General features: G+C 38.8%; 1 protein-coding gene across 1 annotated transcript in view; it reads left to right on the top strand.

Annotated features, from left to right (window-relative positions):
- Nucleotides 1-18,376, top strand: part of DLD (dihydrolipoamide dehydrogenase) — a 34,819-nt gene that overhangs the window by 9,211 nt on the left and 7,232 nt on the right. The window contains exons 3-8 of the mRNA XM_060632256.3: nucleotides 85-164; nucleotides 642-710; nucleotides 1,278-1,347; nucleotides 2,954-3,054; nucleotides 3,850-3,993; nucleotides 4,523-4,624. Of these exons, the coding sequence (XP_060488239.1) occupies nucleotides 85-164; nucleotides 642-710; nucleotides 1,278-1,347; nucleotides 2,954-3,054; nucleotides 3,850-3,993; nucleotides 4,523-4,624 (566 nt within the window). The remainder of the gene's footprint in view (nucleotides 1-84; nucleotides 165-641; nucleotides 711-1,277; nucleotides 1,348-2,953; nucleotides 3,055-3,849; nucleotides 3,994-4,522; nucleotides 4,625-18,376) is intronic.

Genomic DNA, 18,376 nt, shown 5'->3' with positions numbered 1-18,376 from the left:
AGATTTTTTGTTTGTTTTTTTAATGTACTATTTTTGGTCCATATTAAGCAATTTACTGTTTATATCAATTTGCTTTTATTGTAGTTGATGCTGATGTAACAGTGATAGGATCTGGTCCCGGAGGATATGTTGCCGCTATTAAAGCTGCCCAGTTGGGCTTCAAGGTAAAGTTTAGACTAAACGAGGTGTTGATTTATTTTTATTTGGAAGGACTTGATCATATTCACAAAATACTTTGCACCTAAATAACAGTGGTAAATAATGTCTTCATAAGTTCTATTCAGGCCTGAGACGAGTGAAGAGTGTTACTCAGTTGTGGTAGTCTCATGAAATAGCAGAGTCCATTATTCCCAACTCCCCACACTGCTTCGCACGTTTGGCTACTAATTTCACTTTGGAAGCAACAGTAATAGAACTAAAAGCATGTATTTGGTAATGTTAAACAAAAATGTCTTAGAATAATTCACATTTGGGTTAGCCTGCATTTAGTATTACTCAGATGATAAATTTTAAAGGACTCTATTTCATTCTCACAAATGCAAACTTATTTTGTACAAGAATTAGGACAGATACATGGGAATTTTAGTGAACTGAAACTCTGCAGGTTATGTGCCGTTAAATAATATTTTCTTTGGTTATAGACAGTCTGCGTTGAGAAAAATGAAACGCTTGGTGGAACGTGCTTGAACGTCGGTTGTATCCCTTCTAAGGTGAACGTGTGTTTCGTACAGTGCAAAGGCTTCTGTCATTAGCCACCAGCTAGAAGGATATGTTAAGACTAGAATATTAGACTAATACAGTTACTAAAAAATAAACAACCCAAGGTTGATAAAAAACATGTTATCCTTGGTAAAGCTTAAGCAGTGCTTTCAGTGGTTTGCCATACATTCCTGAAATTGCTTCTTTGTTTTGGAATCCCTAGCCTTTCCATTCAAACAGACTCTCATGTTCCATTTTTCTCTTTAGTTCTCCTTTACCAACGAAACAGATCATAGGCAGTAAATTCTTTTAGGTGCTTTTGGATGTAGACAGGACTGCCCTTTTCACCTGCCCCCTGAAGAGGGTACCTATTCCTTTGCTTTTAAAGAAAGTAAAGGTGTTTTGTTTTTCAGTCCTGCTGTTGAACATTGTGTCATTATTTGACTTAGATTAATTACATAAGAACAGAAACTGAATTGTTGTAGTCCTTTGTACTATTGCATGCAGGGGATGTCATTTCTTAAGTGCTTTTTTATCATATATAGTCTTATTAACATTTCATCATTTTGTCTATTTAGGCTTTATTAAATAACTCTCATTATTACCATATGGCCCATGGAAAAGATTTTGCATCTAGGGGAATTGAAAGTAAGTATACCTTTCATATTTAGCAATATTACCAGCCATACTTGACTCTTCCAGTTAAAGACTTATGTATGTCTAATGAGTAATACTTGTTTCATTGAGGAAAGAGTAAAAAAAGATATTAAAAATAGAGATTTACTTAAGGCTTAAATCCAGATTTCTACTATGACATCTTCTGTTCCTTTGACAACTTTTGTGTGAAGTCTGCTGTGTGTGTGTGTGTATGTGTATGAAGAGTCAGTTTCAATTTCCCTGAAACCTGGAGATCTCGAGGTGGGGAGTTGGCACTGGATTCCTGAGTGCTCTAGGCAGGGAAGGAAGGAAGGAAGGATGGACAGACTGCTTAGGTTGTTGGTAGTGTGGCAAGAACAAAGGAGAGAATGGGGAATGTAACCCAGTGTAAAAGGAGGGCATTTCATTTTAATTTGGTAAATCTTGTCTCCCACCATTCTTTTTGGGCTGTTTTCATTTCATCCTTTTTCACCAATTGTTGACAGATTCATCCAGAAGGGTAGTCTGTTCTAGAAAGAGCTTAAACATACCAGTGGGTATGGAGGGGTAATCATTTTTCTTTCATTTGTTTGTTGTAGTAGTTTCTGAAAGAATGGGCTGTAGTAGGCAATCCAGTGGGTATAGAGGTGATATGTACACATTAAAGCAAACATATCAAAGTAGATGAAAGGTAGAATCAAAACCCACTTTCCTGACTCAGGAAAGAAGAAACAGGGTTTAGTCAAGAGACTTGCATCGTAGGCCAAGCTTCCTCTTCTAGTTCTATGACCTACGTAAATCAGATCTCTCAGGGTCTCTGTTTCCTCATCTCTGAGATATGGGTTGATTGCATGTGCAGATTGCTAAGATCTCCCTCTTTTGAAATTCTGTTGAGTTGAGCTGCTTTGTTATGTTGTTGCTTTAGAGTTAGGAGTTAAATGAGGGATATTTTTTTTTTTTAAGTTTATTTATTTTGAGAGAGAGAGTACACGCAAGTGGTAGAGAATCAGAGACAGAAAGAGGGAGAGAGAGCATTGCAAGCAGTCTCTGCAGTGTGGAGCCTGATGCGGGGCTCGAACCCACAAACCATGAGATCATGACCTGAGCTGAAGTCGGACGCTTAACCAACTGAGCAACCCAGGCGACCCAAATGAGGGATTAAATCCAGTTGATTAAACTCTTTTATGTTAAGTTTCTATATTTAAAGTTTTCAGATGAGTATTTTTGTTTTTGTTTTGTGAAGTTGTTCCTATTTAAAATTTCAGCTGATGTTTTACTTTGCCATCTCTATTTAATTCTGTCCAGATTTATAATCATCATCATGTGTTCGGAGAATGAGTATGTTGCCACGTGGGATGTAATGTGTATTTTGGACTGCATTTTTCCCAAAGGTGGACTTTTTACTGTGTTTGATAAGTTTTATTGACCGTGATGTGTTGCTGTTGGCCTCTTTGCGAGCTACAATTATTATAGCAGTTACTACATGAGAAGTTTTAACACTGCCTTTTTTACAGTTCTGTAAGCATTAAGCTGAAATTTTCCAGACCTGATTAGTGAAAAATATCACATTGCGTCAAGAATTTAGCTAAGGACTAAAGATTTATTTAACAAATTACAGTGTCTGAAGTTCGCTTGAATTTAGAGAAGATGATGGAGCAGAAGAGTACAGCGGTAAAAGCTTTAACTGGTGGAATTGCCCACTTATTCAAACAGAATAAGGTCAGTGTTTTAATGTTCAGATGCCTACTTTATCTTATGTTCATATGAAACATTCTGCTGATAGAGTGATGCCCTTAGAACTTAATGCTTGGGGGTATTATATATATTTTTTTAATATTTATTTTTGAGAGAGAGTGAGAGACAGAGTATGAGTGGGGGAGGGGCAGAGGGAGAAGGGGGACACAGAACCCGAAGCAGGCTCCAGGCTCTGAGCTGTCAGCACAGAGCCTGACATGGGGCTTGAACCCACAAACCATGAGATCATGACCTGAACAGAAGTTGGCTATTTAACTGACTGAGCCACACAGGCACCCCTATCTCTTTTTTTTCCTGCTGGGGATATTAATTTAAAACTGTGTGCTAACCTGAAATAGATTCCCTGACGTATATAACAAGTTTTTTGCTGCTCTATGCGTAACCTTATTAAGTAAGGAAGTATTTTGTACTGGGTGTATTATTTAATAGAGTGCTTTTATTTTCCTCCCCATTAATCATGTTTTTTTATTTTTATTTAAAAAATTTTTTTTTAATGTTTATTTTTGAGAGAGACAGAGACAGAGTGTGAGCAGGGCAGGGGCAGAGAGAAAGGGAGACAGAAACCAGAGCAGGCTCCAGGCTCTCTGAGTAAGCTGTCAGCACAAAGCCTGATGTGGAGCTCGAACTCACAAACCGTGAGATCATGACCTGAGCCGAAGTTGGATCCTCAACCAACTGAGGCACCCAGGCGCCCCATGTTTTTTTAATTGCAAACATCATTTTAAGCTTTGTCAATGTATAAATATTATTTTATTAAAGGTTGTTCACGTAAATGGATATGGAAAGATAACGGGCAAAAATCAGGTCACTGCTATGAAAGCCGATGGCAGCACTCAAATTATTGATACAAAGAACATTCTTATAGCTACAGGGTCAGAAGTTACTCCTTTTCCTGGAATCACGGTATGCTTTTTACAACTGTTATAACCTTCCTTCAGGAAGACCTTTTATAAACTACTTTATTCATGCTATTTATGCACTTTGAATGAAAAATTTCTAACTGAAATACCATATGTTGACACTCAGCTTTGGGAAGCTATCTCTATTTTGCAGTGATTTTGACCAGAAATAGAACATTTCATATTAAGATAGACTTGGGTTCATTTTGTAGTTAAAATGGACCATTTTGTTTTGAAATATTGAATGATGAAATTTCAAGTGAGCATTTTTAATGGGATTTGTTAAAATGGACTGTAAGGGATGGGGGAGAGGGGAAAGTGGGTGATGGGCACTGAGGAGGGCACTAGTTGGGATGAGCGCTGGATGTTGTATGGAAGCCAGTCTGACAATAAATTATATTAAAAAGAATTGAATGTAAGGATAGAAGTCATAGATACCTCAGAACAGATGAATGTCTTAGTATTTTTTGTGAGCTCATTTATAAGGCAGTAGGTTTTTCCAAATCATTTTGATTGTATATATTTTGTTATAGATTGATGAAGATACGATAGTGTCGTCTACAGGTGCTTTATCTTTAAAAAAAGTTCCAGAAAAGATGGTTGTCATTGGTGCAGGAGTAATAGGTGTAGAATTGGTAAGTAATGCCTTTTCTTCTCTTACTGCCTTCATGGAGTTGGAAGGAACTTAATGGTCTCCTGTTTGATTCTTTTTACAACATTGTAGGCAGATCAACATTGAGTTTTGCTTAAACACTTCTAGTATTACTAGAATTACTAATTTTTAAGACAACCAATTTATATAATCGTTAGTCATTAGAACATTCTCTTTTATTTTGAAATCTGCTTCCCTGTATCTTCTACCCTTTCTGTTTCCTAGGATGGATGTTTAAAAAATCTGACAGCCCTTCAGTCCTTCAGAAGACAGTTCTCATCTTGAGCAAATTAGCTTTCAGATATGACTTCTGTAGTCTGGCTCTTCCCTCTCCATCCTTATCTTGATCCCTCTTAACTTTTGTCAGACTGCTTGCAATTCTCCTGAGAACCTTGCTGTTTCATGCTTTTCTGCCTTCCTCGTTCTCCCTTCCTGTCCATCTGGTGACTTTTCTGTATTACCAGCAACCTCTTCTCTCCATTTTCAGGTATCCTTTCCCAGGGCTGCTGGATCTTGATAGCACAAAGAACTGCTTCACTTGTGAAATCACAAATTCAGACGTTGTGTTCTCTAACCATAACCTCCTTTCCTCTCTTACTCAGGTTTTCTCAGCACACAGGTGGTTTATCAGGTGCTCTAGTCCTTGGGTCCCTCTGTGTCTTTGCTCTCTGCACGTCCTGTCTTGACTGCTTTCCTGATCCACTTAGATTCCATAGTCCATCACCTTAGCCACTCTTCTTGAGTCCCTTGCCTCCTTGTTCCCTCATCCCTGCTGGCAGAGCTCTAGTCCTGAGGAAATTCAGCTGTCTGCTCTTTGTTTTTTTAAATTGTAGTCGACCTACAGTGTGACGTTAGTTTCAGGTGTACAACCTAGTGACTCCTCAGTTCTGTATATCATGCTGTGCTCACCACAGATGCAGCCCCACCTCACACCATAAGACTCTATGACAGTACTGTTGTTACTTCCTGTGCTGTACCGTTTATCCCCAGGACTTACTCATTCTGTAACTGGAAGCCTATACCTCCCACTCTGTCACTTTTTGCCCATTCTGCCACTCCCCTCCGCTCCCTTCTGGCAACCACCAGTTCTCTGTATTTATGGGTCTTTTTCTGTGTTGTTTGTTTTGTTGTGTTTAGTTCTTTTTTTTTGTTTGTTTGTTTTGATTCCACATACAAGTGAAATCATATGGTATTTGCAATATGCTATGAAAAATGTTGCTAAAGCTTATGTCTGATAGATTGCTACCTGTTTTCTGCTAGGAATTTTATAGTTTCAGGTCTTACATTAGGTCTTTAATCCATTTTGAGTTTATTTTTGTGTATGGTATAGAAAAGTGGTCCAGTTTCATTCTTTGACATGTGACTGTTCAGTTTTCCTGACACCATTTATTAAAGAGACTGTCTTTTCCCTATTGCATAAGTTTTCTTTCTTTATTATAGACCATATAAACATAGGTTTATTTCTGGGCTTCCTAGTTTGTTCATTGGTCTGTGTGTCTCTCTTGTGCCATTAATACACTTTTTCGATTATTGTATTTTTGTAGTATATCTTGAAATCTGGGATTGTGTTACTTCCAGCTTTGTTTTTATTTCTCAAGATTGCTTTGGCTGTTATGGGTCTTTTGTGGTTCCGTACAAATTTTAAGATTATTTGTTTTAGTTCTGTGAAAATTACTTTTGGTATTTTGGTAGGATCGCATTGAGCCTTTGGATTGCTTTGGAGAGTATGGACATTTTAACAATCTTAATTCTTCCAGTCTGAGCATGGTATGTCTTTCATCAGTGTTTGAAAGTTTTCAGAGTATATGTCTTTCACCTGCTCAGTTAAGTTTATTCCTAGGTATTTCATTCTTTTTGGTGCAATTGTAAATGCAATTATTTTCTTAATTTCTTTCTGCCACTTAGTTATTAGTGTATAGAAGTGTAACCAATTTGTATATGTTGGTTTTGTATATGCTGCATCTTCACTGAATCCATTTATTCTGATGGTTTTTGGGTGGAGTCTTGAGGGTTTTCTGTGTATAGTGTTCTGTCATCCTCAGATGTGAGTTTTACTTCTTTCTTACCAGTTTGGATGCCTTTTATTTCTTGTCTGGTTGCTGTGGCTGGGGTGAAGGTGGTGGGAGTGGCCATCTTGTCGTGTTCCTGATCTTAGTGGAAAAGCTCTCAGGTTTTTACTGTTGAGTATGATGTTATCTGTGGATTTGTCATATATGGCCTTTATCACGTTGAGGTATTTTCCTTCTGAACTTACTTTGTTAAGAGTTTTTATCGTGTTGAATTTTGGCCGAATTTTTTTCTGCATCTGTTGAGATGATCATACCAATTTTCATCCTTCATTCATTTTGTTAATGTGGCGTGTCACATTGATTGATTGGAGGATACTGAACCGTCTCCAGAATAGATCTAACTTCATCATGATGAATCCTTTTTTTTTGTTTTTAATTTTTATTATTTTTATTTTTTTTCATGTTTATTTTTTGAGAGAGAGCACAAGTTGGGGGGGAGAGAGAGAGGGGGGCTTGGGGGAGACACAGAATCTGAAGCAGGCTCCAGGCTCTGAGCTGTCAGCACAGAGCCTAACTCGGGGCTCGAACTCACGGACCGTGAGATCATACCTGAGCTGAAGTCGGATGCTTAACCAACTGAGCCACCCAGGTGCCCCTGATTTTAATCTTCAATTTGGTGAGACCTTTTTGGTGGCATATCCTGGAGAATGTTCCATGTGCACTTGAAAAGAAGGTGTTTTCTGTTGCTTTTGGATGGAATGTTGTGAATGTTCTGTTAGGTCCATCTAGTCTGATGTCTTGTTCAAAGACACGGTTTCCTTATTGACTTTCTGCTTGATTTTCTCCATTGATGCAAGTTGGGTGTCCCCTGCTGTTACTGTGTTACGTCATTTCCTCTGTGTATGTCTGTTTTTATGTTCATACATTTAGGTGCTCCAATATTGGTTGCATAGATACTTATAATTGTTATGTTCTCTTGTTGGATTGATCCCTTTGTCATTATGCAGTGCCCTTGTCTCTTGTTACAGTCTTTATATTTTATTTATTTTTAATTTTTTTTTTATTTTAAAGTATGTTTTGTATAATGTAAGTATTGATACCCTGGCTTTTTTTGGATACCATTTGCATGGAATATCTTTTTCCATCCCTTCCCTTTTGGTCTGTATTTTCTGAAGCAAGTCTCTTGTAGGCAGCATATAGATGGATCTTGTTTTTTTATCCATTCCATCAGCCATGTCTTTTGATTGGAGCATTTATTTACATTTAAAGTAATTATTGATAGGTATGTACTTAGTGCCTTTTGTTACTTGTTTCCTCATTGTTTTTGTAGTTCTCTTGCTCTTTTTCCTTGTGATTGAGGACTTTCTTTGGTGTTATGCTTGGCTTTCTCTCTCAATTTTTGTGTGTCTATTACAGGTTTTTGCTTTGTGGTTACCATGAGGTTCATAGATAACATCCTAAGTATATAGGATTCTAAGTAACATAATGATACTTATAATGATACTGTATAACTTATAATAAGTATATAGCAGTCTGTATTAAGTTGATGGTCACTTAAGTTTGAGCACCTTCTAAAAGGACTGTATTTTTACTGCCCACTTCTATGTTTTATGTGTATGTTGTTATATTTTACATTTTCTAATTGAGTTCCCTTAACTAATATTTTATTTATAAATGTGCTGCTTTTTAGTCTTTTAACTTTCTTTGTAAGTGATTGAACTATTACCTCTACTATGTTTTTATGAGTGAAATTTTTTTGGGTCATGCTTTCTTCTCGGTATGGTCTTTTTGCTTAAAGAAGTCCTTTTACCATTTCTTGTAAGGCCGGTTCATTGGTGATGAACTGCTTTAACTTATGTTTGTCTGGGAAACTCTTTGTCTTGCCTTTAGTTCCAAATGGCAACCTTGCTGGGTAGAGTATACTTGGTTGTAGGTTTTGTCTTTTTAGCACTTTGAATATATCCAGCCATTCCCTTCTGGCCTACAGGGTTTCTTCTGAACAATTAGCTGATAGCCTCATGGGGGTTTCCCTGCTGTGTAACTAGTTGCTTTTCTGTTGCTGCTTTTAAGGTTCTCTCTTTATCTTTAATTTCTGACATTTTAATGATTATGTGTCTTAGTGTGGACTTCTTTGGGTTCATTTTTGTTTAGGGCTCTCTTGCTTCCTGGACATGGATGTCTGTTTAGAGAAATTTGCAGCTATTATTTCTTCAAATAAGTTTTCTGCCCTTTGCTCTTTCTTCTCCCGGATCCCTATAATGTAAATTTTTTTCCGCTTGATGTTGTCCCAGGGGTCCTTTAACCTGTCATTTATTTTTTTGCTGTTCAGCTTCGGTGCTTTCTACTATCTGGTCTTCCAGATCACTGAACTGGTCTCCTGCATCCTCTAATCTGCCATTGATTCCCTTTAGTGTATTTTTCACTTCAGTTAATGTGTTCTTCAACTCTGATTGGTTCTTTTTCATATTTTCTATCACTTTGTTGAGGTCCTTACTGAGTTCATCCACTCTTCTTTGTAGTCCTGTGGGCGCCTTTATGGCTATTACTTTGAACTCTTTATCACGTAGATTGCTTGTCTGTTTTCTTTAGTTTGTTTTCTGCTGTTTCCTTTTGTTCTTTTGATTGGAGCATATTCCTCTGTTTCCTCATTTTATCTGACTTCCTGTGTTTGTGTGAATTAGGTGAAAGGGCTACCTCTCCCATTCTTGAAGGAGTGGCCTTGTATAGGAATTTCCCCTGTGTAGACTCCATGTTCCTGATGGCTTTGGCTTTCTGGCTGGAGCTGGAGCGGGCACAGGCTGGGGCATCTTGGGCTGTTTTGTGCCAGGGCCACCCTAATAGGACAGCTGGAGCTGAATCAGATGTGGTCTGGCAGGTCCTGGGGTTCTCTGTGTTGGGCTACCCTGGTGGGATGGCTGGAGCTGGGGTGGGTGCCAGCTGCAGCACTCCACAGGGGGCTCCCTGGCCGGATCGGTGAGAATGCCTGGGGTGCTTTGCACCCAAGTTGCCTTGGCAGGACAGCTGGAGATGGAGTTGTAGTGGGCACAGGCTGGGGGGTTTCATGTGTTGTGCTGGGGCAGCCCTAGTTGGACAGCTGGAGCTATGGTAGGTGTGGGCCAGGAGCCCAGGGCCACTGAGTCAGCAGTCCGTTTAGAACGCCTGGACCCTGCTCCTGTCTGCACTACCAAGGTGAAGGGAGAGCGTAAACAGTGGTGCCTCTTAGCGTCTCCATCTCTGGGGGGCTTTCCAGCAGTCCCCACCGTCTGGCCCATGCTGTATGGTTAGTAAATGAGTTTTCTCCACTTCTATAGTCTTTCTGCTCTTTAAAAGATTGTTGTGTTTTTTGTTGTGACCCTGGGTGGGTGAATTTGCACGTGGCTCCTCAGTCCTGTCTCTCCCTACTGCAGTTTTAATGTTGGGGTCAGTTTCCTGTCATTACCGTGTCTCAGGCTCTCCTCTTGTCCTCTGTGTGGTCCTTCTACCCTTTGTTGTACGGAAGCTGTTCAGTCTATTCTCAGCTCTTCAGGAGGGATTGCCGTATGTGTGGGTATGGATTTCTTGTGTCTGTGGGAGGTAAATTCAAGGTCTTCCTGTGCTGCCATCTTGGACATTTCAGGACTTTTATATCTAAGTGCCAACTAGCACCTCTACTTGTAGGTCCCACAGACACTCATTTCAGTACATTTATAACTTAACTCTTCCCTCCCCCTTTTCCCTCTTTTCACCCTCCAAAAAACCAAACAAAACCCGTTTCTTTGTTAGTATTTCTCATCTTAGTGAGTCATACCACCGCACATCTAGTGGCTTGAGCAGGAAGTTTGGGAATGACACGACTTCTCTGATGCCATTGTGCCTCATACTGAGTCACTGGGTCCTAATGTGATACTGTGAGACCTAGATGTCATGGATGTAGCCGCCTTTTCACACATCTGCTTATCCTTGTTCAGGCCAGTGTCGTTTCTAATCTAATCTCCCATAGGGGCTGAAGTCCTTTATAACGCAAATGTAATCCTGTCCCTTCCCTGCTAAAAATCCTTCACTAACTATAGTCATTAGGATAAATCCAAAATCTTTACTGTTATTGAAAGGCTAGCATGATGTGGCACTGGCTCACGTCTCTAGCCTCATTTCTGGGCACTCTGTCTCTCAAACTACGTTCCATGTAGAGCGAAATACCAGTTTCTGAACCAGCTGCACTCTTTGTTTTACCTGTAGGCCTTCTGTTCAGAACATGTATTCCTTCTCCTGGTCCCTGCACTCTCAGAGCCTTCCTCCACTGCCCTACATGCCCTTAAGTGCTCTCACTGAGTGTTCCCTTGCACCCTGTGCTTGTTACAGAATTGATCTCAGTTCACTGATACTACTGGTTCACTTGTGTCTCTTTTGTTAAGTCATAAACTGCATGAAGGCAGAGGTTGTGGCTGCACTTCTGTGCATCTTCACGCAGCACAGTGGCTGGTATGAAATAAGTCGTCATATGTTAGCTTTTATTATTGCTGAGTAAACATTTGCTAATATAATAAATACTTTTCAAAAGTCACCTTACAAGTTACTTTTTTAGCGAAGACTTCCTTTTTTCTGAGAAAGTGCAAGTCTTTCTGTCTTTGAGTCTTAGTATGGTATGTCTGCGTTTGTATCGCCTACTAATTGACAGTATATTGCATTTATTTGTTTATGTCTGTCTTTACTACGAGACTGTAAGCTCCTTGAAGGCAAAGACTGAGTGTCATTCATATTTGAATCTCTGTTGCTTTCCTTAATGCTTTTTACCTAGGTCTTGTAGGTACCGGATCCATTATTTTGTTGTCATCGTTCTGATCCACTCTGGTCTGTCAGGGTCACTTGTAAATGGTGTTTAGAACTAAGCATAATAGGGGCATCTGTGTGGTTCAGTTGGTTAACCGTCTGTCCGACTCTTTATTTCAGCTCCGGTCATGATCTCACATGGGATCAAGCCCCATGTCGGGCTCTGCACTGAGAGTGGAGTCTGCTTGGGATTCTCTCTGTCCATCTTTCTCTATCAAAATAAACTTAAAAAAAAATCAAAACTAAGCATTATATTCTGGATAATGGAGAAAACTTCTTTTGATATGTACTTTTAATGTAATGTACTTCTTTTCTTCGTCCTTTAAGATTGGTTGAGTTATTTTTCTTTTTTAAAGACTATCGAGTTTGTAGTCAGTTGAAAACTTCACATCTTTTGCTTGAGGAATTCTGATTTTTTAAACCAAAATAAATAAATAAACCTCAATAAAGGATTATGAACCTTTATCTTTGCTTTAATGTTCACTTGTACCCTTATTCCAGTCCTTTCCTCTTTCTTGATTCTTGCATCCTTACACTTACCTGCTTTTTCTTGCCATGGGTAAATAGATCTGGGAAGACTGTTGACTGAGGCATGCGGTCTATCATCTGATTTGTCTAAATTGGTTAATGAATCCATCTCTGGTGTCATTCATGTCAGTATGAAGTACAGAGAGCCATCTGACGGTACACTTTTTAAGCTGCTTATAAAGGTATTTGAATCTCCATTGATCTGTCACATCTATAGGATATGAGATTTTTTTTTGGTTTTTTGACAACTTTGCTGATGATGAAAATATCCTGCATTATTATCCAGTCCAGAAAAGCCTTCAGAAAATTGTTGACATGACCTGTTTGGAACACTTGGGGTAGTATCTAATGATTTTCAAACCAGCTGTTCAATAATGTCTTCTAGTATTTAGTGGGGATTGACCTCTGAAATAAATTTCAGAATCTATTTTCCAGAATATTTTCTTTTCACTTTGCAAAATTTTAGGCAATGTATTGCCTGTCTGGCACCCTTTGTGACATTTCCCTTATGCCGATTAAGTTCCCAGAGTTTACTGACAGTGTCTCTGTTATCACATTATGATCTGATTTGACTGGAGAGTTAACTTAAAAAAATTGACTAGTTTCTTAGTATTTCCTCTATTCACTCCACTTTGAAAATTGTTCTCATGGGTGGATAAAACGAGCAAGAAGAAAATAATATAGATTTACTTTCTTTTGTTGGTAAGTATAATATCTGAAGCAATACTTCTGTCTTTCATTTCAGTACTTTGGGGTATTTTTACAAGTCTTGGGTCTTTTCAAACATCTTCATGTTTTAGGTGTCACTATATTGAATGTTTTCACAGATGTCTTTTTTTTTTAATTTAAACTTATTAGAAGTAACTTACTGTGTAGTCTTATTTACCTTTTTATCATAAAGATTACTCACGTGACTATATATGTTTTACTATATACATATAGTATATAGACTTTTACATATGTCTATATGTATATAATATGTAGACTATATTACCTTTTCCCGTTCCAGTTTAGTATAAAGTTTTAGAATCAGATACAAATTTGAATTTCAGCTCTGCCTTACGGGATTATTGTTGGGACTTAGTAAAGTAGTAACCTGTAATACACTTAATCCAGTACCAAACATCCAATAAGCTCTAATGTCTAATAACTGGTAGATACTATTGGAGTTTTCCCATCTCTAAGGATTTTGAAATTCTTAGATTTTCCTGAAGAGTAAGGCATTTGTCTAGCTAGCTATGGTCACTGTCCCCTACTTTGAATTATAGACTTCAAGATGATGTGTATTATTTCCCATGGTTCTTCCTATTTCTTTTTGCTGTTGTGGGAAATGTCAGGATTTTGTTCATTTTTTTTGTGGCTGAATAGTATTCCTTTATGGATATATATCACATGTGTTGTTATTTTAATTTTCTTTTTGTTGAAGTATAATTGACATAGTATTAGTTTCAGGTGTACAGCATTGATTTGACATACTCTTACTGTTTCTTACTTTCTGATTTAGGTTTAAAGAAGTGTTTTTTTTTAACACCTTTATTGCGATACAGTCTTGTGTATCCTTTACCCATTGAAAGTGTACGATTCAGTGGTTTTTTAGGATGTTCACATAGTTGTGCACTTGTCACCACTGTCTTAATTCCAGAGCATTTTCGTCACCTCAGAAAGAAACCTTGTGTCCATTGGCAGTGACTCTACATTCCTCCCTTCTCCCCGGCGCTGGAAACTGCTAACCTACTTTCTCTGACCCTGAAATTGCCTGTTTGGGACTTTCTGTATAAATGGGATTCATGGCATTTAAATCTGTGGCTTCTTCACTTAGCATAATGTTCTCAAGGTTTATATATACTTGATAACTCTTTTTTTGTTTTAATGTTTATTTTAGAGACACACACAGAGTGCAAGTTGGGGAGGGACAGAGAGGGAGAGAGAGGGAGGGGCACAGCATCGAAAGCAGGCTCCAGGCTCTAGGCTCTGAGCTGTCAGCACAGAGCACAATGCAGGGCTCAAACCCACGAACTGCAAGATCATGACTTGAGCTGAAGTCGGGACGCTCAACTGACTGAGCCACCCGGGCGCCCCATACTTGGTAACTCTTTATAGCCAAGTATTCCATCCTGTGGCCCTAGCACGTTTTGTTTATCCATTCATCAGTTGATGGACATAGGGCTTGTTTCCACTTTGACGCTACGTGTTTCACTGCTGTGACTGTGTACAGGTTCTTGTCTGGACGCGTGTTTTCACTTCTCTTGCACATGTACCTGGCGGTGGAGTCGTTGGGTCAAGCGGTAATTCAGTGTTTAGCCTTCCAAGGAGCTGTGCTGTGGAGCGCGGCTGCCCTGTCGTGCAGTCGCTGGCAGCGTGAGCTGCTCTGCCTCCTTATCGCTATTTCGGCGCTGCTTTCTTGACTCGAGCCACTCTAACAGGTGTGCTCTGGGGTCTCGGGTTTTCATTTGCATTTCCCTAGTGGCTTGTAACATCGAGCATCTTTTTATGTGCTTACTTGCCATCTCTGTATTGTCTTTCCTGGCATTTAAATGTTTTTCTTTTTTTCAATTTGTTTTATTGAATTTTGAGACATCTTTGTGCAAAGAATATAAATTCTTTATCATATAGCTGTCTTACAAATATTTTTTCTCAGTCTGCCTTTTCTGTATTCTTAATATTAGCTTTTAGAGAGAAGTTTTAAATTTTGACGTCTCTTTTATCTTTCATCTTTTTTTTTCTTTCATGGATTGTGCTTGTGGTGGTGTGTGAGCCTCACTCAGGGTTACAAAGATTCTTTCCTGTGTTTTCTTCCATAAGTTTTATTTATTTATTTATTATTTTTTAATATGAAATTTATTGTCAAATTGGTTTCCATACAACACCCAGTGCTCATCGCAACAGGTGCTCTCCTCAACACCCATCACCCACCCTCCCCTCCCTCCCACCCCCCATCAACCCTCAGTTCTCAGTTTTTAAGAGTCTCATGCTTTGGCTCCCTCCCTCTCTAACCTCTTCTTTTTTTTCTTCCCCTCCCCCATGGGTTTCTGTTAAGTTTCTCAGGATCCACATAAGAGTGAAAACATGGTATCTGTCTTTCCCTGTATGGCTTATTTCACTTAGCATAACACTCTCCAGTTCCATCCACGTTGCTACAAAGGGCCATACTTCATTCTTTCTCATTGCCACATAGTACTCCATTGTGTATATAAACCACAATTTCTTTATCCATTCATCAGTTGATGGACATTTAGGCTCTTTCCATAATTTGGCTATTGTGGAGAGTGCTGCTATAAACATTGGGGTACAAGTGCCCCTGTACATCAGCACTCCTGTATCCCTTGGGTAAATTCCTAGCAGTGCTATTGCTGGGTCATAGGGTAGATATATTTTTAATTTTTTGGGGAACCTCCACACTGTTTTCCAGAGTGGCTGCACCAGTTTGCATTCCCACCAACAGTGCAAGAGGGTTCCCGTTTCCACATCCTCTCCAGCATCTATAGTCTCCTGATTTGTTCATTTTAGCCACTCTGACTGGCGTGAGGTGATATCCGAGTGTGGTTTTGATTTGTATTTCCCTGATGAGGAGCGATGTTGAGCATCTTTTCATGTGCCTGTTGGCCATCTGGATGTCTTCTTTAGAGAAGTGTCTATTCATGTTTTCTGCCCATTTCTTCACTGGATTATTTGTTTTTTGGGTGTGGAGTTTGGTGAGCTCTTTACACGTTTTGGATACTAGCCCTTTGTCCGATATGTCATTTGCAAATGTCTTTTCCCATTCTGTTGGTTGCCTTTTAGTTTTGTTGATTGTTTCCTTTGCTGTGCAGAAGCTTTTTATCTTGATGAGGTCCTAATAGTTCATTTTTGCTTTTAATTCCCTTGCCTTTGGAGATGTGTCAAGTAAGAAATTGCTGCGGCTGAGGTCAGAGAGGTCTTTTCCTGCTTTCTCCTCTAGGGTTTTGATGGTTTCCTGTCTCACATTCAGGTCCTTTATCCATTTTGAGTTTATTTTTGTGAATGGTGTGAGAAAGTGGTCTAGTTTCAACCTTCTGCATGTTGCTGTCCAGTTCTCCCAGCACCATTTGTTAAAGAGACTGTCTTTTTTCCATTGGATGTTCTTTCCTGCTTTGTCAAAGAGGAGTTGGCCATACGTTTGTGGGTCTAGTTCTGGGGTTTCTATTCTATTCCATTGGTCTATGTGTCTGTTTTTGTGCCAATACCATGCTGTCTTGATGATTACAGCTTTGTAGTAGAGGCTAAAGTCTGGGATTGTGATGCCTCCTGCTTTGGTCTTCTTCTTCAAAATTACTTTGGCTATTCGGGGCCTTTTGTGGTTCATATGAATTTTAGGATTGCTTGTTCTAGTTTCGAGAAGAATGCTGGTGCAATTTTGATTGGGATTGCATTGAATGTGTAGATAGCTTTGGGTAGTATTGACATTTTGACAATATTTATTCTTCCAATCCATGAGCAGGGAATGTCTTTCCATTTCTTTATATCTTCTTCAATTACCTTCATAAGCTTTCTGTAGTTTTCAGCATACAGATCTTTTACATCTTTGGTTAGATTTATTCCTAGGTATTTTATGCTTCTTGGTGCAATTGTGAATGGGATCAGTTTCTTTATTTGTCTTTCTGTTGCTTCATTGTTAGTGTATAAGAATGCAACTGATTTCTGTACATTGATTTTGTATCCTGCAACTTTGCTGAATTCATGTATCAGTTCTAGCAGACTTTTGGTGGAGTCTGTCGGATTTTCCATGTATAATATCATGTCATCTGCAAAAAGCGAAAGCTTGACTTCATCTTTGCCAATTTGGATGCCTTTGATTTCCTTTTGTTGTCTGATTGCTGATGCTAGAACTTCCAGCACTATGTTAAACAACAGCGGTGAGAGTGGGCATCCCTGTTGTGTTCCTGATCTCAGGGAAAAAGCTCTCAGTTTTTCCCCATTGAGGATGATGTTAGCTGTGGGCTTTTCATAAATGGCTTTTATGATATTTAAGTATGTTCCTTCTATCCCGGCTTTCTCGAGGGTTTTTATTAAGAAAGGATGCTGAATTTTGTCAAATGCTTTTTCTGCATCGATTGACAGGATCATATGGTTCTTTTCTTTGATTAATGAGATGTATCACATTGATTGATTTGTGAATATTGAACCAGCCTGGCAGCCCAAGAATGAATCCCACTTGATCATGGTGAATAATTCTTTTTATATGCTGTTGAATTTGATTTGCTAGTATCTTGTTGAGAATTTTTGCATCCATATTCATCAGGGATATTGGCCTGTAGTTCTCTTTTTTTGCTGGGTCTCTGGTTTAGGAATCAAAGTAATGCTGGCTTCATAGAATGAGTCTGGAAGTTTTCCTTCCCTTTCTATTTTTTGGAAAAGCTTGAGAAGGATGGGTATTATCTCTGCTTTAAATGTCTGATAGAACTCCCCAGGGAAGCCATCTGGTCCTGGACTCTTATTTGTTGGGAGATTTTTGATAACTGATTTCAATTTGTTTGCTGGTTATGGGTCTGTTCAAGTTTTCTGTTTCTTCCTGTTTGAGTTTTGGAAGTGTGTGGGTGCTTAGGAATTTGTCCATTTCTTCCAGGTTGTCCAGTTTGTTGGCATATAATTTTTCATAGTATTCCCTGATAATTGCTTGTATTTCTGAGGGATTGGTTGTAATAATTCCATTTTCATTCATGATTTTATCTATTTGGGTCATCTCCCTTTTCTTTTTGAGAAGCCTGGCTAGAGGTTTATCAATTTTGTTTAGTTTTTCAAGAAACCAACTCTTGGTTTCATTGATCTGCCCCACAGTTGTTTTAGAGTCTATATTGTTTATTTCTGCTCTGATCTTTATTATTTCTCTTCTTCTGCTGGGTTTGGAGTGTCTTTGCTGTTCTGCTTCTATTTCCTTTAGGTGTGCTGTTAGATTTTGTATTTGGGATTTTTCTTGTTTCTGGATTGCAATGTATTTTCCTCTCAGGACTGCCTTTGCTGCATCCCAAAGCGTTTGGATTGTTGTATTTTCATTTGTTTCCATATATTTTTAAATTTCTTCTCTAATTGCCTAGTTGACCCATTCATGGGTTGACCCATGCTTTTGGAGGTTTTCCAGACTTTTTCCTGTGGTTGATTTCAAGTTTCATAGCATTGTGGTCTGAAAGTGTGCATGGTATGATCTTAGTTCTTTTATACTTATGAAGGGCTGTTTTGTGACCCAGTATGTGACTATCTTGGAGAATGTTCCATGTGCACTCGAGAAGAAAGTATATTCTGTTGCTTTGGGATGCAGAATTCTACATATATCTGTCAAGTCCATCTGATCCAATGTATCGTTCAGGCCCTTGTTTCTTTATTGATCCTGTGTCTAGATGATCTATCCATTGCTCTAAGTGGAGTGTTAAAGTCCCCTG

The sequence above is a fragment of the Panthera onca genome, chromosome A2 (assembly GCF_046562875.1).
Source record: "Panthera onca isolate mPanOnc1 chromosome A2, mPanOnc1 haplotype 2, whole genome shotgun sequence".
In the NCBI taxonomy this organism is placed as follows: Eukaryota; Metazoa; Chordata; class Mammalia; order Carnivora; family Felidae; genus Panthera; species Panthera onca.
The sequence above is the reverse complement of the archived record's forward strand: the minus strand, read 5'-3'. Positions and strand labels throughout refer to the sequence as shown.